The sequence below is a fragment of the Palaemon carinicauda genome, chromosome 32 (genome assembly GCF_036898095.1).
Source record: "Palaemon carinicauda isolate YSFRI2023 chromosome 32, ASM3689809v2, whole genome shotgun sequence".
Lineage (NCBI taxonomy): Eukaryota > Metazoa > Arthropoda > Malacostraca > Decapoda > Palaemonidae > Palaemon > Palaemon carinicauda.
In genome coordinates, this window is record NC_090756.1 from 26491616 (window position 1) to 26518788 (window position 27173).

The window sequence follows — 27173 nt, forward strand, 5'->3', positions numbered from 1 at the left end:
CCTTTCCTCACTGTGCTATTTTTCCCTATTGGAGCCCCTGGGCTTATAGCATCCTGCTTTTCCAACTAGGGTTGTAGCTTGGCTAGTAATAATAATAATAATAATAATAATAGAGAGTTATGGGGTCCTTTGACTGGCCAGACAGTACTACATTGGATCCTTCTCTCTGGTTACGGTTCATTTTTCTTTTGCCTACATATACACCGATGAGTATGGCCTATTCTTCACATATTCTCCTCTGTCCTCATACACCTGACAACACTGAGATTAGCAAATAATTCTTCTTCTCTCAAGGGGTTAACCACTGCACTGTAATTATTCAGTGGCTACTTTCCTCTTAGTAAGGGTAGAAGAGACTCTTTAGCTATGGTAGGCAGCTCTTCTAGGAGGACACTCCAAAATCAAACCACTGTTCTCTAGTCTTGGGTAGTGCCATAGCCTCTGTACCATGGTCTTCCACTGTCTTGGGTTAGAGTTCTCTTTCTCTTGTTTTGTAGAAGTTTTTATAGTTTTTATAGGAAATATTTATTTTAATGTTATCACTGTTCTTAAAATATTTTATTTTTCCTTGTTTCCTTTCCTCGCTGGGCTGTTTTCCCTGTTGGAGCCCCTTGGGCTTATAGCATCCTGCTTTTCTAACTAGGGTTGTAGCTTAGCAAGTAATAAAAATAGTTTATTTTCATTTTTTTCATTTCCTCACTGGGTTATTTTCCCTGTTGGAGCTCTTGGGCTTATAGCACCTTGCTTTTCCAACTAGGGTTGTAGCTTAGCATTTAATAATAATAATAATATTAATAATAATAATAATAATAATAATAATAATAATAATAATAATAATAATAATAATTAGTCTTCTCAGGTCTTTTCGTCTTTCTTTTCTTCTATTTTTCTTCTAATTTTATTTACCACTTTAATTTTTATTTAATTTATGAGTTCATACTTTCTATACTTTCTTATTTCTTCAATTTTAATATATTTATTAATAATCATAATCTGGTTCAGGTGTTGGGGTGAGGCATCGTAGCCTTCTTATACTGTTTTGTCTTTTCCTCCACACCAGGTTTAATACTAATTTTTTCTTTTCTATATTTGTTTCACTAAATAAAAATAATCCTACTATTTTCTTTAGGTCTTCCTCGTATGGTTGTTGTAGCTCAATTACTTCATTCCTTTCTTTTCTATATTCCTGGAAAGAGAACCAAAAATATATAAAATCTTCCTCCTCATTTTCACAAAAATTACAGTTTACAATATTTAGTTTTAACGAATTAATTCTCGTTCTAAAAAAGATATAACAAAAGCAAATGTATAAAGTAACTCTTCTTTAATATCTTTCTTCCACGTTCTATATATTTCTAAGCTCACTTTACTTTCTATTTCTTCTTTGCACTTTCTGGTTTCCGATTTTATTTCTTCCTTGCTCATTCGTCTTATCTGTCTTAAGCCTAAACTTAATTCTTCCAAATACTTAGCATGTTGTTTCCACTATCTTCCTTCTTTTTCTTGAATATCCAGTATTTCTTTCTTCCCATTCAGGGTACAATTTAAGTACTTAATTACTTCTGCAGTTTTAATATCAATAAACTTAATTCTTCCAAATACTTAGCATGTTGTTTCCACTATCTTCCTTCTTTTTCTTGAATATCCAGTATTTCCTTCTTCCCATTCAGGGTACAATTTAAGTACTTAATTACTTCTGCAGTTTTAATATCAATAAACTTAATTCTTCCAAATACTTAGCAGGTTGTTTCCACTATCTTCCTTCTTTTTCTTGAATATCCAGTATTTCCTTCTTCCCATTCAGGGTACAATTTAAGTACTTACTTACTTCTGCAGTTTTAATATCAATAAACTTAATTCTTCCAAATACTTAGCATGTTGTTTCCACTATCTTCCTTCTTTTTCTTGAATATCCAGTATTTCCTTCTTCCCATTCAGGGTACGATTTAAGTACTTTCTTACTTCTGCAGTTTTAATATCATACTTAATTCTTCCAAATACTTAGCAGGTTGTTTCCACTATCCTTCTTTTTCTTGAATATCCAGTATTTCCTTCTTCCCATTCAGGGTACGATTTAAGTACTTTCTTACTTCTGCAGTTTTAATATCATACTTAATTCTTCAAATACTTAGCATGTTGTTTCCACCACCTTCCTTCTTTTTCTTGAATATCCAGTATTTCCTTCTTCCCATTCAGGGTACAATTTAAGTACTTTCTTACTTCTGCAGTTTTAATATCATACTTAATTCTTCCAAATACTTAGCATGTTGTTTCCACCATCTTCCTTCTTTTTCTTGAATATCCAGTATTTCCTTCTTCCCATTCAGGGTACAATTTAAGTACTTTCTTACTTCTGCAGTTTTAATATCATACTTAATTCTTCCAAATACTTAGCATGTTGTTTCCACTATCTTCCTTCTTTTTCTTGAATATCCAGTATTTCCTTCTTCCCATTCAGGGTACAATTTAAGTACTTTCTTACTTCTGCAGTTTTAATATCATACTTAATTCTTCCAAATACTTAGCATGTTGTTTCCACTATCTTCCTTCTTTTTCTTGAATATCCAGTATTTCCTTCTTCCCATTCAGGGTACGATTTAAGTACTTTCTTACTTCTGCAGTTTTAATATCATACTTAATTCTTCCAAATACTTTGCATGTTGTTTCCACTATCTTCCTTCTTTTTCTTGAATATCCAGTATTTCCTTCTTCCCATTCAGGGTACGATTTAAGTACTTTCTTACTTCTGCAGTTTTAATATCATACTTAATTCTTCCAAATACTTTGCATGTTGTTTCCACTATCTTCCTTCTTTTTCTTGAATATCCAGTATTTCCTTCTTCCCATTCAGGGTACGATTTAAGTACTTTCTTACTTCTGCAGTTTTAATATCATACTTAATTCTTCCAAATACTTTGCATGTTGTTTCCACTATCTTCCTTCTTTTTCTTGAATATCCAGTATTTCCTTCTTCCCATTCAGGGTACGATTTAAGTACTTTCTTACTTCTGCAGTTTTAATATCATACTTAATTCTTCCAAATACTTTGCATGTTTCTACCATTCTTCCTTCTTTTTCTTGAATATCCAGTATTTCCTTCTTCCCATTCAGGGTACGATTTAAGTACTTTCTTACTTCTGCAGTTTTAATATCATACCTAATTCTTCCTAATACTTTGCATGTTTCTACCATTTTCCTTCTTTTTCTTGAATATCCAGTATTTCCTTCTTCCCATTCAGGGTACAATTTAAGTACTTTCTTACTTCTGCAGTTTTAATATCATACCTAATTCTTCCTAATACTTTGCATGTTTCTACCATTTTCCTTCTTTTTCTTGAATATCCAGTATTTCCTTCTTCCCATTCAGGGTACAATTTAAGTACTTTCTTACTTCTGCAGTTTTAATATCATACCTAATTCTTCCTAATACTTTGCATGTTTCTACCATTTTCCTTCTTTTTCTTGAATATCCAGTATTTCCTTCTTCCCATTCAGGGTACAATTTAAGTACTTTCTTACTTCTGCAGTTTTAATATCATACCTAATTCTTCCTAATACTTTGCATGTTTCTACCATTTTCCTTCTTTTTCTTGAATATCCAGTATTTCCTTCTTCCCATTCAGGGTACAATTTAAGTACTTTCTTACTTCTGCAGTTTTAATATCATACCTAATTCTTCCTAATACTTTGCATGTTTCTACCATTTTCCTTCTTTTTCTTGAATATCCAGTATTTCTTCTTCCCATTCAGGGTACGATTTAAGTACTTTCTTACTTCTGCAGTTTTAATATCATACCTAATTCTTCCTAATACTTTGCATGTTTCTACCATTTTCCTTCTTTTTCTTGAATATCCAGTATTTCCTTCTTCCCATTCAGGGTACAATTTAAGTACTTTCTTACTTCTGCAGTTTTAATATCATACCTAATTCTTCCTAATACTTTGCATGTTTCTACCATTTTCCTTCTTTTTCTTGAATATCCAGTATTTCCTTCTTCCCATTCAGGGTACAATTTAAGTACTTTCTTACTTCTACAGTTTTAATATCATACCTAATTCTTCCTAATACTTTGCATGTTTCTACCATTTTCCTTCTTTTTCTTGAATATCCAGTATTTCCTTCTTCCCATTCAGGGTACAATTTAAGTACTTTCTTACTTCTACAGTTTTAATATCATACCTAATTCTTCCTAATACTTTGCATGTTTCTACCATTTTCCTTCTTTTTCTTGAATATCCAGTATTTCCTTCTTCCCATTCAGGGTACGATTTAAGTACTTTCTTACTTCTACAGTTTTAATATCATACCTAATTCTTCCTAATACTTTGCATGTTTCTACCATTTTCCTTCTTTTTCTTGAATATCCAGTATTTCCTTCTTCCCATTCAGGGTACGATTTAAGTACTTTCTTACTTCTGCAGTTTTAATATCATACCTAATTCTTCCTAATACTTTGCATGTTTCTACCATCTTCCTTTTTTTCTTGAATATCCAGTATTTCCTTCTTCCCATTCAGGGTACGATTTAAGTACTTTCTTACTTCTGCAGTTTTAATATCATACCTAATTCTTCCTAATACTTTGCATGTTTCTACCATCTTCCTTTTTTTCTTGAATATCCAGTATTTCCTTCTTCCCATTCAGGGTACGATTTAAGTACTTTCTTACTTCTGCAGTTTTAATATCATACCTAATTCTTCCTAATACTTTGCATGTTTCTACCATTTTCCTTCTTTTTCTTGAATATCCAGTATTTCCTTCTTCCCATTCAGGGTACGATTTAAGTACTTTCTTACTTCTGCAGTTTTAATATCATACCTAATTCTTCCTAATACTTTGCATGTTTCTACCATTTTCCTTCTTTTTCTTGAATATCCAGTATTTCCTTCCCATTCAGGGTACGATTTAAGTACTTTCTTACTTCTACAGTTTTAATATCATACCTAATTCTTCCTAATACTTTGCATGTTTCTACCATTTTCCTTCTTTTTCTTGAATATCCAGTATTTCCTTCTTCCCATTCAGGGTACGATTTAAGTACTTTCTTACTTCTGCAGTTTTAATATCATACCTAATTCTTCCTAATACTTTGCATGTTTCTACCATCTTCCTTTTTTTCTTGAATATCCAGTATTTCCTTCTTCCCATTCAGGGTACGATTTAAGTACTTTCTTACTTCTGCAGTTTTAATATCATACTTAATTCTTCCAAATACTTAGCAGGTTGTTTCTACCATCTTCCTTCTTTTTTCTTGAATATCCAGTATTTCCTTCTTCCCATTCAGGGTATGATTTAAGTACTTTCTTACTTCTGCAGTTTTAATATCATACTTAATTCTTCCAAATACTTAGCAGGTTGTTTCTACCATCTTCCTTCTTTTTCTTGAATATCCAGTATTTCCTTCTTCCCATTCAGGGTACGATTTAAGTACTTTCTTACTTCTGCAGTTTTAATATCATACTTAATTCTTCCAAATACTTAGCAGGTTGTTTCTACCATCTTCCTTCTTTTTCTTGAATATCCAGTATTTCCTTCTTCCCATTCAGGGTATGATTTAAGTACTTTCTTACTTCTGCAGTTTTAATATCATACTTAATTCTTCCAAATACTTTGCAGGTTGTTTCCACTATCTTCCTTCTTTTTCTTGAATATCCAGCATTTCCTTCTTCCCATTCAGGGTACGATTTAAGTACTTTCTTACTTCTGCAGTTTTAATATCATACTTAATTCTTCCAAATACTTAGCAGGTTGTTTCTACCATCTTCCTTCTTTTTTCTTGAATATCCAGTATTTCCTTCTTCCCATTCAGGGTATGATTTAAGTACTTTCTTACTTCTGCAGTTTTAATATCATACTTAATTCTTCCAAATACTTTGCAGGTTGTTTCCACTATCTTCCTTCTTTTTTCTTGAATATCCAGTATTTCCTTCTTCCCATTCAGGGTATGATTTAAGTACTTTCTTACTTCTGCAGTTTTAATATCATACTTAATTCTTCCAAATACTTAGCAGGTTGTTTCTACCATCTTCCTTCTTTTTTCTTGAATATCCAGCATTTCCTTCTTCCCATTCAGGGTACGATTTAAGTACTTTCTTACTTCTGCAGTTTTAATATCATACTTAATTCTTCCAAATACTTAGCAGGTTGTTTCTACCATCTTCCTTCTTTTTTCTTGAATATCCAGCATTTCCTTCTTCCCATTCAGGGTACGATTTAAGTACTTTCTTACTTCTGCAGTTTTAATATCATACTTAATTCTTCCAAATACTTAGCAGGTTGTTTCTACCATCTTCCTTCTTTTTCTTGAATATCCAGCATTTCCTTCTTCCCATTCAGGGTACGATTTAAGTACTTTCTTACTTCTGCAGTTTTAATATCATACTTAATTCTTCCAAATACTTAGCAGGTTGTTTCTACCATCTTCCTTCTTTTTTCTTGAATATCCAGTATTTCCTTCTTCCCATTCAGGGTATGATTTAAGTACTTTCTTACTTCTGCAGTTTTAATATCATACTTAATTCTTCCAAATACTTAGCAGGTTGTTTCTACCATCTTCCTTCTTTTTCTTGAATATCCAGTATTTCCTTCTTCCCATTCAGGGTATGATTTAAGTACTTTCTTACTTCTGCAGTTTTAATATCATACTTAATTCTTCCAAATACTTTGCAGGTTGTTTCCACTATCTTCCTTCTTTTTCTTGAATATCCAGCATTTCCTTCTTCCCATTCAGGGTACGATTTAAGTACTTTCTTACTTCTGCAGTTTTAATATCATACTTAATTCTTCCAAATACTTAGCAGGTTGTTTCTACCATCTTCCTTCTTTTTCTTGAATATCCAGCATTTCCTTTCTTCCCATTCAGGGTATGATTTAAGTACTTAATTACTTCCGCAGTTTTAATATCAATAAACTTAATTCTTCCAAATACTTTGCATGTTTCTACCATCTTCCTTCTTTTTCTTGAATATCCAGTATTTCCTTCTTCCCATTCAGGGTACAATTTAAGTACTTTCTTACTTCTGCAGTTTTAATATCATACTTAATTCTTCCAAATACTTTGCAGGTTGTTTCCACTATCTTCCTTCTTTTTCTTGAATATCCAGTATTTCCTTCTTCCCATTCAGGGTACAATTTAAGTACTTTCTTACTTCTGCAGTTTTAATATCAATAAACTTAATTCTTCCAAATACTTTGCAGGTTTCTACCATCTTCCTTCTTTTTCTTGAATATCCAGTATTTCCTTCTTCCCATTCAGGGTACGATTTAAGTACTTTCTTACTTCTGCAGTTTTAATATCATACTTAATTCTTCCAAATACTTTGCAGGTTGTTTCCACTATCTTCCTTCTTTTTCTTGAATATCCAGTATTTCCTTCTTCCCATTCAGGGTACAATTTAAGTACTTTCTTACTTCTGCAGTTTTAATATCAATAAACTTAATTCTTCCAAATACTTTGCAGGTTTCTACCATCTTCCTTCTTTTTCTTGAATATCCAGTATTTCCTTCTTCCCATTCAGGGTACGATTTAAGTACTTTCTTACTTCTGCAGTTTTAATATCAATAAACTTAATTCTTCCAAATACTTAGCATGTTGTTTCCACCATCTTCCTTCTTTTTCTTGAATATCCAGCATTTCCTTCTTCCCATTCAGGGTACAATTTAAGTACCTTCTTACTTCTGCAGTTTTAATATCAATAAACTTAATTCTTCCAAATACTTTACATGTTTCTACCATCTTCCTTCTTTTTCTTGAATATCCAGTATTTCATTCTTCCCATCCAGGGTGCAATTTAAGTACTTTCTTACTTCTGCAGTTTTAATATCAATAAACTTAATTCTTCCAAATACTTTGCAGGTTGTTTCTACCATCTTCCTTCTTTTTCTTGAATATCCAGTATTTCCTTCTTCCCATTCAGGGTACGATTTAAGTACTTTCTTACTTCTGCAGTTTTAATATCATACTTAATTCTTCCTAATACTTTGCATGTTTCTACCATTTTCCTTCTTTTTCTTGAATATCCAGTATTTCCTTCTTCCCATTCAGGGTACAATTTAAGTACTTTCTTACTTCTGCAGTTTTAATATCAATAAACTTAATTCTTCCAAATACTTTGCATGTTGTTTCCACCATCTTCCTTCTTTTTCTTGAATATCCAGTATTTCCTTCTTCCCATTCAGGGTACGATTTAAGTACTTTCTTACTTCTGCAGTTTTAATATCAATAAACTTAATTCTTCCAAATACTTTGCATGTTTCTACCATCTTCCTTCTTTTTCTTGACTATCCAGTATTTCCTTCTTCCCATTCAGGGTTCAATTTAAGTACTTTCTTACTTCTGCAGTTTTAATATCAATAAACTTAATTCTTCCAAATACTTTGCATGTTTCTACCATCTTCCTTCTTTTTCTTGAATATCCAGTATTTCCTTCTTCCCATTCAGGGTACAATTTAAGTACTTTCTTACTTCTTCAGTTTTAATATCATACTTAATTCTTCCAAATACTTAGCATGTTGTTTCTACCATCTTCCTTCTTTTTCTTGAATATCCAGTATTTCCTTCTTCCCATTCAGGGTACGATTTAAGTACCTTCTTACTTCTGCAGTTTTAATATCAATAAACTTAATTCTTCCAAATACTTTACATGTTTCTACCATCTTCCTTCTTTTTCTTGAATATCCAGTATTTCCTTCTTCCCATTCAGGGTACAATTTAAGTACGTTCTTACTTCTGCAGTTTTAATATCAATAAACTTAATTCTTCCAAATACTTAGCATGTTGTTTCCACCATCTTCCTTCTTTTTCTTGAATATCCAGTATTTCCTTCTTCCCAATCAGGGTACGATTTAAGTACTTTCTTACTTCCGCAGCTTTGATATCATATTTATTAAATAATGATAATAACAGGTTCAGGTTCAGGTTCTGGGGTGAGGCATAGCCTTTACACTATTTTCACTAGTTTTTCTCTTTTCATCCACATTTGTTGTAGTATACTTTTCTTATTTTCAATATTCTCTTCACAAAAAAGGAATTTTCCAACTGTTTGTGCACTATCTTCTTCGTATGGTTGTTGGAGCTCAATTGCTTTTATTCTTATATCACTAAACTGTGGACAATATAATATAAAGTGGTTAGCATTTTCTTCTACATCACAGAATACACAGTTTATATTTCCATCTTGGTGTCTGTTTCTTATATTCAAGCCCAATGTGTTTGTCCTTGCTCTGAATAATAAAATGGACGAAAATGTATTGTCATACACTTCCTCCTCCTTGATTTCACTTTTCCAGTTTTTATACAAAATTAGACTCTCCTAAAATGTATTATCATACACTTCCTCCTCCTTGATTTCACTTTTCCAGTTTTTATACAAAATTAAACTCTCCTAAAATGTATTGTCATACACTTCCTCCTCCTTGATTTCACTTTTCCAGTTTTTATACAAAATTAAACTCTCCTAAAATGTATTGTCATACACTTCCTCCTCCTTGATTTCACTTTTCCAGTTTTTATACAAAATTAAACTCTCCTAAAATGTATTATCATACACTTCCTCCTCCTTGATTTCACTTTTCCAGTTTTTATACAAAATTAAACTCTCCTAAAATGTATTGTCATACACTTCCTCCTCCTTGATTTCACTTTTCCAGTTTTTATACAAAATTAGACTCTCCTAAAATGTATTATCATACACTTCCTCCTCCTTGATTTCACTTTTCCAGTTTTTATACAAAATTAAACTCTCCTAAAATGTATTGTCATACACTTCCTCCTCCTTGATTTCACTTTTCCAGTTTTTATACAAAATTAGACTCTCCTAAAATGTATTATCATACACTTCCTCCTCCTTGATTTCACTTTTCCAGTTTTTATACAAAATTAAACTCTCCTAAAATGTATTGTCATACACTTCCTCCTCCTTGATTTCACTTTTCCAGTTTTTATACAAAATTAAACTCTCCTAAAATGTATTGTCATACACTTCCTCCTCCTTGATTTCACTTTTCCAGTTTTTATACAAAATTAGACTCTCCTAAAATGTATTGTCATACACTTCCTCCTCCTTGATTTCACTTTTCCAGTTTTTATACAAAATTAGACTCTCCTAAAATGTATTGTCATACACTTCCTCCTCCTTGATTTCACTTTTCCAGTTTTTATACAAAATTAAACTCTCCTAAAATGTATTGTCATACACTTCCTCCTCCTTGATTTCACTTTTCCAGTTTTTATACAAAATTAAACTCTCCTAAAATGTATTGTCATACACTTCCTCCTCCTTGATTTCACTTTTCCAGTTTTTATACAAAATTAAACTCTCCTAAAATGTATTGTCATACACTTCCTCCTCCTTGATTTCACTTTTCCAGTTTTTATACAAAATTAAACTCTCCTAAAATGTATTGTCATACACTTCCTCCTCCTTGATTTCACTTTTCCAGTTTTTATACAAAATTAAACTCTCCTAAAATGTATTGTCATACACTTCCTCCTCCTTGATTTCACTTTTCCAGTTTTTATACAAAATTAAACTCTCCTAAAATGTATTGTCATACACTTCCTCCTCCTTGATTTCACTTTTCCAGTTTTTATACAAAATTAAACTCTCCTAAAATGTATTGTCATACACTTCCTCCTCCTTGATTTCACTTTTCCAGTTTTTATACAAAATTAAACTCTCCTAAAATGTATTGTCATACACTTCCTCCTCCTTGATTTCACTTTTCCAGTTTTTATACAAAATTAAACTCTCCTAAAATGTATTGTCATACACTTCCTCCTCCTTGATTTCACTTTTCCAGTTTTTATACAAAATTAAACTCTCCTAAAATGTATTGTCATACACTTCCTCCTCCTTGATTTCACTTTTCCAGTTTTTATACAAAATTAAACTCTCCTAAAATGTATTGTCATACACTTCCTCCTCCTTGATTTCACTTTTCCAGTTTTTATACAAAATTAAACTCTCCTAAAATGTATTGTCATACACTTCCTCCTCCTTGATTTCACTTTTCCAGTTTTTATACAAAATTAAACTCTCCTAAAATGTATTGTCATACACTTCCTCCTCCTTGATTTCACTTTTCCAGTTTTTATACAAAATTAAACTCTCCTAAAATGTATTGTCATACACTTCCTCCTCCTTGATTTCACTTTTCCAGTTTTTATACAAAATTAAACTCTCCTAAAATGTATTGTCATACACTTCCTCCTCCTTGATTTCACTTTTCCAGTTTTTATACAAAATTAAACTCTCCTAAAATGTATTGTCATACACTTCCTCCTCCTTGATTTCACTTTTCCAGTTTTTATACAAAATTAAACTCTCCTAAAATGTATTGTCATACACTTCCTCCTCCTTGATTTCACTTTTCCAGTTTTTATACAAAATTAAACTCTCCTAAAATGTATTGTCATACACTTCCTCCTCCTGGATTTCACTTTTCCAGTTTTTATACAAAATTAAACTCTCCTTACACTCCATTTCACTCTTCCATTTGCTTGTGTCCCATTCTCTTGTTCTCTTCTTTATGTCCTCTTTCGTACATCTCTTGACTTCTCTCATCGCCATCCCACATTCTTCAGCATACTTCTTCACATGCATCCACCACTTCCTCTCTTTTTCTTCCATATCATTGACTATTGCTGTAAGTAGGTCCTTTTCTCTCTTAAAAATGCTATTAAGGTACCTCAGCTTACCATCCATTACCCTTGTTTTCATAGCAGAGGCTCCTACATCCCCTCTCAAGGCTACAATTGCTGTATTCTTTACAGCCCCTAACATCCTTCTATACACTCCATTCTCTATTCTCTGCAACTTTTCTATTTCCGTTTCCGTTAAGTTAATCACATTTGTTCCATATAATATAGAAGGTAGTGCTACACTTTTCCAGTATGTTTTTCCTATCAGTATCTTATTACAACTTTTTCTATGATCGAATATGTAAGATTGGCTAGCTTTTGCGCCTTAACTATCATTTCACTTTTCTGTGTTTTGAACATATTCCTACCATCATCTACCTTGATACCTAGGTATTTAATATTGCTTACTACTCTTATTCCCTCTATATTATCTGGTTTTTCCTTCATATTATATATAAGTACGCTACTTTTGTCTCTATTTATGTCTAAACCACACTGCTTTCCTATATCTATCACTTTCCTTATGTTTAATTCAGCATCCTCTATATTCTCAGCAAGCACTAGGACATCATCAGCAAAAAATAATACTACCAGCTTTATAATATCATTTTTAAAACCATTACCTTCCTTTTCTACTTGTTTTATAATCTGATAAGTAATTAATTTGAATAATGATAATAACCCAAACTCCAGGAGTCCAGGAGTCTTAGAGGAAGCAAGAAGAAGAAGAAGAGCTGGAAGTTGGCCGTTGGTCTGGCCATGTTTGTTTTCACTTTGAAATATTCGCTGACGCTCTACTTCCGTTAAACGTTGTAGTAAGACATTTAAGTGGATTTTTACATTCTACAAGCAACTCTACTCGTCTATTCGTGGATTTATACATTCTACAAGCTCCTGTACTCGTCTATTCGTGGATTTTTACATTCTACAAGCAACTCTACTCATCTATTCGTGGATTTATACATTCTACAAGCCCGTCTACTCGTTTATTCGTGGATAATTACACTCTACAAGCTCCTGTACTCGTCTATTCGTGGATTTTTACGTTCTACAAGCTCCTGTACTCATCTATTCGTGGATTTATACATTCTACAAGCTCCTGTACTCGTCTATTCGTGGAAAATTACACTACAAGCTCCTCTACTCGTCTATTCGTGGATAATTACACTCTACAAGCTCCTGTACTCGTCTATTCGTGGATTTTTACGTTCTACAAGCTCCTGTACTCGTTTATTCGTGGATTTTCACATTCTACAAGCCCCTCTACTCGTCTATTCGTGGATTTATACATTCTACAAGCTCGTCTACTCGTCTATTCGTGGATAATTACACTCTACAAGCTCCTGTACTCGTCTATTCGTGGATTTTTTCCTTCTACAAGCTCCTGTACTCTATTCGTGGATTTTTACATTCTACAAGCTCCTGAACTCATCTATTCGTGGATTTCTACATTCTACAAGCCCGTCTACTCGTCTATTCGTGCTTAATTACACTCTACTAGCCCCTATACTCATCTATTCGTGGATTATTACATTCTGCAAGCTCCTATACTCGTCTATTCGTGGATTTTTACGTTCTACTAGCCCCTGTACTTGTCTATTCTTAGATTATTACATTCTACTAGCCCCTGTACTCGTCTATTCGTGGATTTTCATATTCTACAATCCCCTGTACTTGTCTATTCTTAGATTATTACATTCTACAAGCCCCAACACTTCCATTCGAGGATTTCTTCATTCTACAAGCCCCAATGCTCGTCTGTTCGTAGATATTTACAATCTACAAGCCCCTGTACTCGTCTATTCGTGGATAATTCTTTCTACAAGTCCCTGCCCTAACTATGAGCGACTCCGATGAGATTGAAGAGGTGGAAGGCAGTAGCACCGGCAACGTAACGCCACCGCCATCGAAGAAAAAGAAGCAGTATCGGCAGGCGTTCAAGAGAGAATGGATGAACCACCCCGAACTGCACTGGGTGCGGAAAGACCCCGAAGAAGCGTTTAGCGCCTGGTGCGCCATATGCAAGCACAAGTTGAGTAACGTGAATAAGTCCGCCCTGTTTAGGCACAATCACGCGAAGAAGCATCTGAAGAATCTAGCCAAAAAGGAACCCGGAAGCGTTTTGGTCGAGTTGAAAAGCGGGTCTGAATTTATGCCCGATCAGGGTAAAGTGCCGGGGTTAGGCGTTCAGGATCACTATAGCAAAGTGCCGGGGTTAAGCGTCCAAGATGAAATTCATAGAATGCCGGAATATGGTATGCCGGTAGTGTTGGATCCAGTTTTCCAAGGGAAGGTCTCCAGGGCAGAGGATCTCCTCACGGGCTTTTTGACGGAGCACAACATGCCGTTCCGCCAGGCGAACGAGCTGATGTACGTCATCAAGAAGGCTTTTCCGGACAGCGAGATCGCCAAGGCCGTTTCCATACAGTTGGGTCACTACCCCAACGAATACGGAGAGAGAGAAGAGCGGCCGTCAAATCAGGGTAACAGGGAAAATTCGCAGCACGCTCAGCCCGACGGCGATAACGAAATCATCTGTCGAGTCATGGTGAGTAAATTTCAATCTTGTGAATTTCAAGTAACGTTAAGAAGTTTTATTCCAGCTGTGACCAGATTGTGGAATGATTGGTTTTAATACAGAAGGTCCTCGGCTTACAAACTTAATTGGTTCCATGAAGCTGTTTGTAAGTCGAAATTTCTTAAATTTTGGCCTGGGGTCGGCCAAATTTGAATCCCATGCCTACAAAAGTCAACAAATTATCGGGTTTCATATGAAATAGACATCAGGTTATTACCAATGTTCTTTTGCCTTCTATATCCTTCTCCTTAGATTCCTAGACTGGGTTAAGTCTGTTTTGGGGTGCAGATATCTATGGTTATCTTACGATACGTCCCTGATTATACACGATATCTAAGGACAGTCGTCCCGGGGGTCGGAACCCTCGTGATACCTGACGGTAATTCTCTTGTAATATCAATCGCAGAAATATACTTACTTGTTTTGGGTTTAAATCCAACCCTCCACTGAAGTCGAGTGAACTACTTCTCGGCCGGGTCCATATCAATCGTCTGACGAAACATTTTCATTATAACTTATACAATTCTTTGATTGTAGCATCTTCCAAATCATATGAACTTGTGAAAAGTAATGTCTTTAGTTTTTTCTTAAATTCAATTGCTCCCTTTAGGTCCTTCGTTTCAGTTGGCAGTTTATTATAGTGTCTAGACGCACAGTAGCTAAAAGCCCTTTCACCAAATTTACTATTTGTTCTTGGTTCAGATAGCCTATGTTTGTCACTCATGTGTCTTATGGTAACATTTGTTTCTAGTTCTAGTTTATTCAGGCATTCTTTTAGATATTTTGGTTCAGTATCTTAACCCTTTACCCCCATGGACGTACCGGTATGTCCATGCAAAAAAATGCTATAAAGATTTTTTTTTCATATTTTTGATAATTTTTTTGAGAAAATTCAGGCATTTTCCAAGAGAATGAGACCAACCTGACCTCTCTATGACAAGAATTAAGGCTGTTAGAGCAATTTAAAAAAAAATATACTGCAAAATGTGCTGGGAAAAAAATAACCCCCTGGGGGTTAAGGGTTGGAAATTTCCAAATAGCCGGGGGGTAAAAGGGTTAAACGTTAGTAAGAGTAGCTTGTATTCAATAATCGCCTTTACCGGCAGCCAGTGTAATTTAATTGGTGCAGGGAGGGAACTCCCATCAGGATGACATGGCTATCTCACCCAAAAATAGATTTTTCCCACTTCAAAATCCGTTAGATTATGTATAGTTTTGTTACGTTATTTTATTATCTTTGTTATCTTCTGTTTGCAAGTTGAGGAGCTTCTGTATGACAGTGCAATATTAATTAGGACGTCATAACTCGCATAATTGAACAGATCTTTGCAAATACACACTTTTGAATCCCATATAATGCTTCTGGAAACCGCTATTAACGAAATTACAGATTTTAATGAAAATTTCCTGTTTTTTCCTCCGTCCGTCATCTTGGCCACAGGGACCACCTCCTCCCGCCAGACATCTCGGCAAAAACTGATAACCGATGCTTCAGTTGTTAAGGTACTTTTTATTTAACATGAACGGCCTAACACTTTATATATTAAGATTCTTTGTTATATGTTTTCAATATCGGAATATAATTAAATTTCATATTCTATCTTAACGTGTGTGTGATGTGTTTATTCTGAAAATGAGTCCGAGTTAAGTATTCGAATGACGCTGGGGCACTAAGGTACAACGCCCTTTTGTTAGATTTATATATCAGTGGTTTTATTCAGTCAATTATACAATATTTTCTAGTCTTATGACATGTTATTTATTTTGTATTTGTTCTGGTTTTTCATCTTACATTTAGTATGATCGAATTTGGAGCATATATCCAATCGGATCATGTACCGCTCGCCTGAGCCTAGGAGCATTGGGATATGTTATAATGCTATTGAAGCGTGATAGGCGAAGCTAAAAAAATCGAACTACAGAAAGTCCTCGGAGCCTTTGTAGATCAGCGGCCAGGTCATAGAATGCCGGAATATGGTATGCAGGTAGTATTGGATCCAGTTTTCTTAACCCTGTGTTCGACTTTTGCAGTTGAAAACCGCAGGCATGTGAATTAGGCGACGTCTACCCTAGGGCAAAATTCAGCAAATTTCGACTTACAAACATCTTTTTGGAACTTATTAATTTGCAAGTTGAGGCTACCTGTAAATATGACGACAGGTGATTAATAATATTATTATTACTATCCAAGCTACAACCCTAGTTGGAAAAGCAAGATGCTATAAGCCCAGGGGCTCCAACAGGGAAAAATAGCCCAGTGAGGAAAGGAAGAGAACAAATTAACAATAAATCGTTCTAAAATAAGTAACAACGTCAAAACAGACACGTCATATATAAACTATTAACAACATCAAAAACAAATATGTCATAAATAAACTATAAAATGACTCGGTGTAAAGGGATTAACGCCCCCGTTAGGTAGACTAAGAATATGATAATGTAAAGGGGTTCGCAGTGGGCGTTGACCCCCCGTTAGGTGGGGGACATGACTTGTAGGTTAGGTTAGGTGGGACCGTTTAAGTTATGCGATGTTCTTTTGTAGAGGTTTTGCAGAACCACAGACATGCTTTTTGTAGTACGACAGCCTCGTCTTACGAACAGCTAGAAAACGGTAAAAAATTCCTGTTTTCTATGCACGCGGTATGACCTGGCCGCTAATCTACAAAGGCTCAGAGGACTTTCTGTAGTTCGATTGTTTTTTAGCTTGGCCTACCTTGCTTCAGTCGCATTACAACATATCTCATTGCTCCTATGCTCTGGCAAGTGGTACATGATCCGATCAGATATATGTTCCATATTCAATCATCCTCAATATAAGATGAAAAACCAGAACAACAAAATAAATTACTTCTGTCATAAAACTATAAAATATTGTATAATTGACTGAATAAAACCACTGATATATAAATTTAACAAAAGGGTGTTGTACCTTAGTGCTCCAGCCTAACCTACAAGTCATTTCCCCACCTAACAGGCGGTCAACGCCCCCTGCGAACCCCCTTACATTATCATATTCTTAGTCTACCCAACGGGGCTATTACCCCCTTTACAGTGTACTGCCCTATTATTAATCAGCTGTCATCATACATATACCCAAAGCCCTCAATTTGCAAACTTAATAGGTTCCAAAATGTGTTTGCAAGTCAAATTTTATTTAATTTTACCCTAGGGTAGGCTTCACCTAACTCGCTTCCCTGCGGTTTTCAGCTGCAAAAGTCGAACATAGGGTTGAGACTTAGTCTTAGGGTAAGCTAAGGTTATGGCCGTTTGAGGGGGGGTCGCCGCACCTACATACCCCCTCTGGTAGGTAAGGATACGGCTCCTAGGTTAGGTTAGGTGGTTTTCTTGAATTTGTTTCCCTATTAAAATTTTACACCCGGTCTGTCCCAACGAACTACAAAGGTTCCCGTCGTCGTAGAAGAAGCATGTGCGCTACCCCCTCATCTGCTAGTTCTCCTTCTGCTCTGCCTCGTCTTCATTATATTCTCCAGATGCTGCTACATCTAGGAAGAAGAAGACAGGAGTCCTATAATACAGCGACCAGTCTCTCCTCGCTTCTGTGTGAGAGAGACGGTGAGATACAGATAAGTAACCTGACCTGCTAAGGTGTCTCGATACACGATACAGTAGCTTATGCTCCCGGTATCGGTTCTCGGTCTCGTACCAAACAAGCATATGCACTCTTGGTCGGGAGGAAGGTGTTCTTCATCTCCTCTATCCCTAGGATGATTGGTTTTTTTTTTCCATAAGGATACATCGTGGTGAGGTAAGAGGAACCAGCGATCTGGAAAACGGTCCTCCGTCTCCTTCTGACCCTCTGTCACCGGTTCTTTCACGCATGGCCAGTCCCCATGCCGGGAGGCTCCCACACGCGTATGATTTGGAACTGTAAAGAATGACAATGAAAGACACATCTTGGCGCACTCACGTCGTGTACAATCGTTCGCTGGCAATGTTCGCAATCACCGCGTAACCATTATGCATGTGACACGCCTGGCCGGTGACCAGTACCACATTCACGTTTAAGCTCCATAGAGGCTCAAGTACTGTATACTGTACTTCGTCAGTATCTGGAGACTGTGGCCCAAAGGCAGGTCTGCCTGTGAATTGGAGGCTGATGGTCGATCGGGTCCCCAACCAGTTGGGACAGAAATGCACGGCCCGTACCCTCTTTGCTCCTAGGTTGATGATGGAAAAACTTGGCAACTTTCATCTCCCTTTTGTCTAGGACAGTGGACTCCCTCTTCTCTCGTTTCCAGCGAGCATTTGTTCAAGCCGGTTGACAGGATGGCACCACTCGAGGCCTGCGCTTTTGCGTGCAATGGAAGACCAAGAATTTGGTTGGATGTATTCTTTCCCCGTTCCACAAGGCTGCGCCTGTCCTCCCGCCCTGATCTGCAGAGGGAGGTATACGTGTTTATCTGGCTGTCTCAGCTTGAATCTGTGCAAGGGATTCTTCCGTTGCTGTTGCCCTACCCGTGCCTTTGTCAGCCCTTGATTACATGACAGGATGTCGCCGTTTTGTGCAATAAACACCTGTCCTATAATGGGGTCTAAATGAGTACTGGCATAACTCTAAGTTAGGTAGTCGTTTTGAAACAGCGAGACAAAATATTTTCCTCGCTCTGGTATGGGTATTCAGAAAATTAGCATCTGGGTGTACAACTCATAATTTTGTGCATTGTAGCATTAGGTTAATCCAACCCTCCCACCTTTTAAAGTGTTGGTAATATAAGCAAGTGTTTTTAGGGAACATAAAGAACAACTTATAATTCCGTACAGAAGGTCCTCAACTTAACAAACTTTAATAAGTTCCAAGAAGCTGTTTGTAAATAGAATTTTGTTTCCACCTTTTAAAGTGTTGGTAATATAAGCAAGTGTTTTTAGGGAACATAAAGAACAACTTATAATTCCGTACAGAAGGTCCTCAACTTAACTAACTTTAATAAGTTCCAAGAAGCTGTTTGTAAATAGAATTTTGTTCCCACCTTTTAAAGTGTTGGTAATATAAGCAAGTGTTTTTAGGGAACATAAAGAACAACTTATAATTCCGTACAGAAGGTCCACAACTTAACAAACTTTAATAAGTTCCAAGAAGCTGTTTGTAAATAGAATTTTGTTCCCACCTTTTAAAGTGTTGGTAATATAAGCAAGTGTTTTTAGGGAACATAAAGAACAACTTATAATTCCGTACAGAAGGTCCTCAACTTAACTAACTTTAATAAGTTCCTAGAAGCTGTTTGTAAGTCGAATTTTGTTCAATTTTGGACTATGGTCGGTCTAACCTGAATCCCACACCTATGTTTTCCAGCTACAAAAGTCAACAAATAGTCAAGGTTTCATATGAAATAGATATCAGATTATTACAAATATTTTGCTTACTGTAATAAATGACATTCGTAATATGTTTTTATTAGTCTTTCTTTATCTTATCTTTGTTATTTTCACTTGGATTTGTTTGTACCGCAGAATGTTTGTAAGCTAGGGACCTTGTGTATGTTTAATCTGTCTTTGTTCCCATACTAACAAACCCTCCGTTATTTACGTGGCTGAAAGAATATCCGTATAAATAACTCCAGGTTTGTGTGAGGGAAAAATACAAATTATCTCCGAATTTGTCATTTTTTGAGTTATATTTATTACTGGTGTGGAGTACTACAGTGTCATAGCTGTTTAATTGCTATTTATGTAATGTGTAAGTTCACATTTAACACATCATTCTTGAATTAAAAAATGTAATACTTATACTTCATAAGTCCTACACATTTTTCTATTCATAAAAGCAATTTCTTATTGTTTATATTACAAGAGAAGTAGTATACATTTTAATTTTTAAGATTATACTCTTTTAAGAACTAAATTTTAATGTAAATGCGATTACATTTTATAATTATTCAATACTTTTTCAGCTATAGAAACCATCCACTAGTCTTACAGCGGCACCTTCTGAAATTTGAAGCCCCCAGGGAACCTGTCCGTAGTTGCTCCAGTGTTCACACTGCATTCTCGGGATATTCGGACGAAGGAATCTAAAACCGTCTGGCTTGATTAGAAACCGTACGAGATTGTGAAGGCTCGACCTGAGTGGGATCGGGTAAGCTTTTAATTGAGTTTCGGTAGTTGCTATGTTTTATCTCGGTAGAACCGCCGGGGGGTTGAGACTTCCGGCAAAGTATTTATTGTGCGTACACAATAGAGATCCTCTGGGCTTAAGAAAATATTACTTGTTCCAATCCTATACAAACCATTCGGTATTTGTAATTTTCCTAACGATACAAACTTTTGTCTCGCCATCTCCTATCCCCCTGCAAGTCCTGCCTGTAATCAAAAGTGGCGATATTACTATTATTACCGCCTCCCAAGCTACAACCCTAGTTGGAAAAGCAGGATGCTACAAGCCCAGGGGGCCCAGCAGGGAAAGTAGCCCAGTGAGGAAAAGAAACAAGGAAAAATTATATATTTTAAGCACAGCAACAACACTAAAACATATTTCCTATATAAACTATAAAAACTTTAGCAAAAGAAAAGGAAGAGAAATTAGATAGAATACTGTAGTGTGTCCGAGTGTACCCTCAAGCAAGAGAACTCTATAACCCAAAATAGATAAAGACCACTGTATAGAGGCTATGGCACTATCCAAGACTAGAGAACAATGGTTTGATTTTGGAGTGTCCTTCTAGAAGAGCTGCTTACCATAGCTAAAGAGTCTCTACTCTGTACCCTCAAGCAAGAGAACTCTAACCTAAGACAGTGGAAGACCACTGTATAGAGGCTATGGCATTATCCAAGACTAGAAAATAATGGTTTGATTTTGAAGTGTCCTTCTCCTAGAAGAGCTGCTTACCATAGCTAAAGAGATTCTTTTACCTGATATAGCATAGGTGTGCGTGTGAGCAGGGTACCCCTTACCACCTCTGCCCCTAAGTATGAGGCGGGTAGCTATACCTCGGTAAAAGCCTTATGGCTAGTGTCCAGGTTTGCCAAAAGTACCTATAAAGAGCTCAATGTTTTTATTTATAGATAAGATATAAATTACTTTCAAATTTGCAATATCATCATTAAATTTGTTTAAAAAAACTCACGAATTCTAGCTTTCCGGGTTATCTAATATGTTTTCAGTGTTCTTGTAAAGGTTTAAAGACTGCTCATGAATGGCAGAGGTAAGGGACAATGACACTGCCCTAGAGACTGACGAGAAACATGGGTTGTAAAATGTTGAATTGTTTAAAGAATGTGTTGTAAACATATCTCGTCAATTAATCACAACGTGTTTTTCAATGACCAAAGATTTTAAGATTTTCTCTAGCTTAAGTTTGAGACTTTTTTTTATAAATATTCTCACTACTTCCTAGACTTCTTTATTCCTTAACTTTTGACGTTGTCTTTCTTGGATAGCCTTTTCAAATAATGCATTTGACTAATAAATCTTATAATGAACTTTAAAGAAGAAATGATTAGTTTAAGCTTCAAGTTATATGGAATTTATGGCAGTATGCTTCAAACTATGAGATTATGAATAAATCTCTTATTTCGTTTTTAATTCTTCGTTACTGTTTTAGCTGCTGGACTGAACTGCCTAGCCAAAGAGTGGAACATCCATTGCGCTGCTGTGATAACGGGTTTTGATTTTCGCTCCGGTGGGTTGAACCCGGTATACGAAGGATTAACGGTACGCGAGGAATACAGGAATACCTCGCGGGGTGCAGGGAGTCGGGTAAGAATCTTAAAAATCACTTCCTGATCATTTTTAGGCTTAACCTGAATCCAATGCATATGATTTCCAGCTTCAAAAATGTACAAATAGTCGGGTTTCATATGAAATAGATATCAGGGAATTACAAATGTTACTTTGCCTACTATTTTAACCCTTTTACCCCCAGGCTCTTTGAAAATTTCCAACCCTTAACCGCCAGGGGGTTACTTTTTTGCCAGCACCTTTTGGTGTATATTTTTTTAAAATTGCTCTAACAGCCTTAATTTTTGTCATAGAGAGGTCAGGTTGGTCTCATTTTCTTGGAAAATGCCTGAATTTTCTCAAAAAATTATCAAAAATATGAAAAAAATAATTCTTATAGCATTTTTTTGCAAGGACGTACCGGTACGTCCATGGGGGTAAAGGGATAGGTTTTGTGAAACGTACCAGTACGTCCTTTGGGGGTAAAAGGGTTAAATAATATGATATTGTATTATTCCAATATTTCTTCATCTTATCTCTTATTTTCAGTTGGATTAGTATTTTATCTCCAAATATTTTTTATCGTTTTGTTGCAGTTTTTGACCAAGTAATTAACCCTTTTACCCCCAGGCTCTTTGGAAATTTCCAACCCTTAACCCCCAAGGGGTTATTTTCTCCCCAGCACATTTTGCAGTATATTTCTTTTAAATTGCTCTAACAGCCTTAATTTTTGTCATAGAGAGGTCAGGTTGGTCTCATTCTCTTGGAAAATGCCTGAATTTTTTCAAAAAATTATCAAAAATATGAAAAAAATATTTTTTATAGCATTTTTTTGCAAGGACGTACCGGTACGTCCATGGGGGTAAAGGGATGGGTTTTGTGAAACGTACCAGTACGTCCTTTGGGGGTAAAAGGGTTAAATAATATAATATTGTATTATTCCAATATTTCTTCATCTTATCTCTTATTTTCAGTTGGATTAGTATTTTAGCTCCAAATATTTTTTATCATTTTGTTGCCAAGTTTTTGACCAAGTAATTAATACCTGATTGGTTAATTTCCATGAGCTAGATTATTATAACAAATTTGTATAAACTTATGACAGAAATGTACTCGCATTCTTGTTTATACGTCAAAAATGCTTTCTGGTACGCTTGCTGCGTCATTATTCCCTTCTTCACTGTATAGCTCTGCCCAGATTCATATGCCTTGTTTTCTGTCAAGAAGTGTTCAATGTCAAATTAAATGCCTTCTTTTTTGCCTGCTCTAACAAGGGAGACCGTTGTACAGCTCCTGCTTTAGAATGCAGTTGCTTTGTCGTCCAGGATTAGCTAGGCAATACTTCGTGTCTTGGGTGTGCAAGGATACTACCTCCGTACGTCCTGCATGTCGTGGAAAGCGAGTGAAAGGACAGCGCGGCTGTTACCTTGCAGTTTTGCTTTTTAGCAAAAGGGTATGACCACTTCCATTTACAGGTCCCCAACCTAAAAACATTTGGAGCACTTCCATTTACAGGTCCCCAACCTAAAAACATTTGGAGCACTTCCATTTACAGGTCCCCAACCTAAAAACATTTGGAGCACTTCCATTTACAGGTCCCCAACCTAAAAACATTTGGAGCACTTCCATTTACAGGTCCCCAACCTAAAAACATTTGGAGCACTTCCATTTACAGGTCCCCAACCTAAAAACATTTGGAGCACTTCCATTTACAGGTCCCCAACCTAAAAACATTCGGAGATAAAACACTAATACAACTGAAGATAACAAAGATAAGATAAAGAAATTCTGTTATAAAACAATATTGTATCATTTAATACAGTAATCACAACAACATTTGTAATAACTTGATATCTATTTCATATGAAACCCTGCTATTTGTTGACTTTTGTAGCTGGAAATTATAGGCATGGGGTTAAGGTTAGGCCTTCCCTAGGCCAAAATTTTACAAAATCCGACTTACAAACAGCTTCTCGGAACCTGGCTTGCAGTTGGACTATTAACCCTTTTACCCCCAGGCTATTTGAAAATTTCCAACCCTTGAACCCCAGGGGGTTATTTTTTTTCAAGCACATTTTGCAGTATATTTTTTTTTTTAAATTGCTCTAACAGCCTTAATTTTCATCATAGAGAGCTCAGGTTGGTCTCATTCTCTTGGAAAATGCCTGATGTTTCTCAAAAAATTATCAAAAATATGCAAAAAAAAAAAAAAAAAAGCATTTTTTTGCAAGGACGTACCGGTACGTCCATGGGGGAAAGGGGTGAGTTTTGTGAAACGTACCAGTACGTACGTCCTTTGGGGGTAAAAGGGTTAAGTTAAAGACTAGGACCACTGCCAATAACTGGTTGATGACTCTTAGGGTATGCGATCGTAAAAGCCCTCTACCAAATTATAAGCCATGTCTGATACGATACAGACCCTTTAATGTAGGGATATAGGTATTAGGTTGGCCAAGGCACCAGCCACCTGTTGAGATACTACCCCTAAAGAGTTATTGGTCCTCTGACTGGCCAGAGAGTTCTACATTGGATCCCTCTCTCTTGTTACGGCTCATTTCATCTTTGTTGACACGTAGACAGAATAGTCTGGATAATTCTTTTCACATTCTCCTCTTTCCTTATACACCTGACAACACTGAGATTACCAAACAATTCTTCTTCTCTCAAGGGGTTAATTACTGCACTGTAATTGTTCAGTGGCCACTTTCCTCTTGGTAAGGGTAGAAGAGACTCTTTAGCTATGGCAAGCAGGTCTTCTAGGAGAAGGACACTCCAAAATCAAACCATTGTTTTTTAGTCTTGGGTAGTGCCATAGCCTCTGTACCATGGTCATCCAATGTCTTGGGGTAGAGATCTCTTCTTGAGGGTACAATATTCTATCGTTTTCTCTTCCTCTTGTTATTTTGAAGTTTTTGTCCCCTTGTTAAAGTTTTTATAGTTTATATATGAACGATTTATTTTAATGTTATTGTTCTTGAATTCACTTTTAGTTTATTTCCTTATTTCCTTTCCTCACTGGGCTATTTTCCCTGTTGGAGCCCTTCGGCTTATAGCATCCCATTTTTCCAACTGGGGTAGTAGCTTCGGAAGTAATAATGATAATAGCGGTGGGAAAGAAGAAGACTTCCTGCCATCTATCCCAGTTATGTTGATGTGTACGCAACTTTTCTCATACAGTCGGCCCTCGTTTATCGCGGCAGTTAGGTTACAGACACAAGCACAAGACAGTGGAAGACCATGGTACAGAGACTATAGCACTACATAAGACTAGAGAACATTGGTTTGATTTTGGAGTGTCATTCTCCTAGAAGAGCTGCTTACCATAGATAAAGTCTCCCTTCTACCCTTACTAGAGGAAAGTAGCTACTGAACAATTACAGTGCAGTATTTTAACCCCTTGGTTGAAGAAGAATTGTTTGGTAATCTCCATGTTGTCAGGTGTATAAGGATAGAGGAGAATATGTAAAGAATAGGCCAGGCTATTCGGTGTATGTGTAGGCAAAGGAAAAATGAATCGTTACTCAAGAGAAGGATCCAATGTAGTACTGTCTGGCCAGTCAAAAGGACCCCATAACTCTTTGACCAATCTACTACCGAAATTTGATGTCAATTGATCAGGAGTAAGGTCACATCACTTGACATCACTAATAATCAATGATGTATTGAAATATTAAATGTTCATTTTACAGTAGTGAGATTTTACTGAGGTATTTTATTAGCCTTGAATGAAACTGGATTTTCTGGTGGGGTTACAACTTTATATTTATCTATAGTGGTATGAGTGAGATAATTGAAACTTCAAAAGTTCAAACTTGCAGAAAATGTTTTCATTTTGAACAGGCTGACATAAGTCTTTTAATAGTTTATATATGAAATATCAATTTTAATGTCAATGTTTTTAAAGTATTCTATTTAACTGTTTATTACTTCTTATATCGTTTATTTATTTCCTTAATTCCTTTCCTCACTAGGCTGTTTTTCCATGTTAGAGCCCTTGGGCTTGTAGCATCTTGCTTTTCCAACAAGGGTTATAGCTTAGCTAGTAATAATAATTATAATAATGGCTGTCTGCTAAAGAAGGTGATGAATGCAAGAGTTGATGGGAGAAGTACAAGAGGAAGGCCAAGGTTTGGGTGGATGGATGGTGTGAAGAAAGCTCTGGGTGATAGGAGGATAGATGTGAGAGAGGCAAGAGAGCGTGCTAGAAATAGGAATGAATGGCGAGCGATTGTGACGCAGTTCCGGTAGGCCCTGCTGCTTCCTCCGGTGCCTTAGATGACCATGGAGGTAGCAGCAGTAGGGGATTCAGCATTATGAAGCTTCATCTGTGGTGGATAACGGGGGAGGTTGGGCTGTGGCACCCTAGCAGTACCAGCTGAACTCGGTTAAGTCCCTTGTTAGGCTGGGAGGAATGTAGAGAGTAGAGGTCCCCTTTTTTGTTTTGTTTTGTTTCATTTGTTGATGTCGGCTACCCCCCAAAATTTGGGGAAGCGCCTTGGTATATGTATGTATGTAATAATAATAGTTAAAATGGTTATACTTATAATTTTTACTTTTAAGATTTCATTATAAGATTTCTGGTTTGCAGTAAAACCAAGCTCCCAAAGTTAATGAGCAGTTACAGCATTATGCATTTATATCATTTTAGGACTAAGTCGAGAGAGCCAAACGTGCGGAGAAACTCAACCACGGAATGCTGTTGCGCGAACGTGTTCGGGAGAAGTACGGCGGTTACGAGGCGCCGGAAGATGAAGCTGAAGACGAGTGTGAATAAAGAGAAGAGGCAAAATGAATGAACATAGAAAAAACTATTGTGATTCGGGAAGACATTTGTGTCGTTAGGGCATTGATCCTGTCAGAGTTCAGAAAATTGAAATGGACTTCACGTTGAAATGGCAGGGGCCATTATGAGGGTTGCAATGTAAATGACTAAATGCCCGCAAAACGAATGAACAAAAGAAAACTATTGTGACTCGGGAAGACATTGGTGTCGTTAGGACGTTTATCCTAGTGCAGAGTTCAGAAAACCTTGATGTGGACCTCGCGTTGAAATGAATAAGGCCAGCATGAAAATGATAAATGCCCTCAAAGCAAACGTAGAAAAAGTAAAGGGCAAATGTTCACAGCATGCTGACATTAGTGAAAGTTTTCTCCGTGATAGTTCGGACGAATCGGACAAAGAAGAAAAGGAAATAGAGTTATTTTATTGTGGGGAACTAAAATGAAATCTTTAAATGCAATTCCTAAGTGACAATAGTGAGTGCGTTAAAGACTCCAAA

General features: G+C 36.0%; 1 protein-coding gene across 6 annotated transcripts in view; it reads left to right on the forward strand.

Annotated features, from left to right (window-relative positions):
- LOC137625360 (uncharacterized) overlaps positions 1 to 26693 on the forward strand; it is a 170442-nt gene extending 143749 nt beyond the window's left edge. The window contains exons 1-5 of one of the 6 annotated variants that reach the window (XR_011040843.1): positions 13113 to 14189; positions 15661 to 15722; positions 20129 to 20313; positions 21779 to 21933; positions 26543 to 26693. Coding sequence is in view for 1 of the 6 variants with exons in the window: in XM_068356220.1 (XP_068212321.1) it covers positions 13482 to 14189; positions 26543 to 26548 (714 nt within the window). In the remaining 5 variants the exon portion in view is untranslated. Of the gene's footprint in view, positions 1 to 13112; positions 14190 to 15660; positions 15723 to 20128; positions 20314 to 21778; positions 21934 to 26542 lie in introns of those variants that run through there. The other 5 variants (XR_011040844.1, XR_011040846.1, XR_011040847.1 and 2 more) reach the window with 5 other exon arrangements.
- Positions 26694 to 27173: the final 480 nt, after the last annotated feature.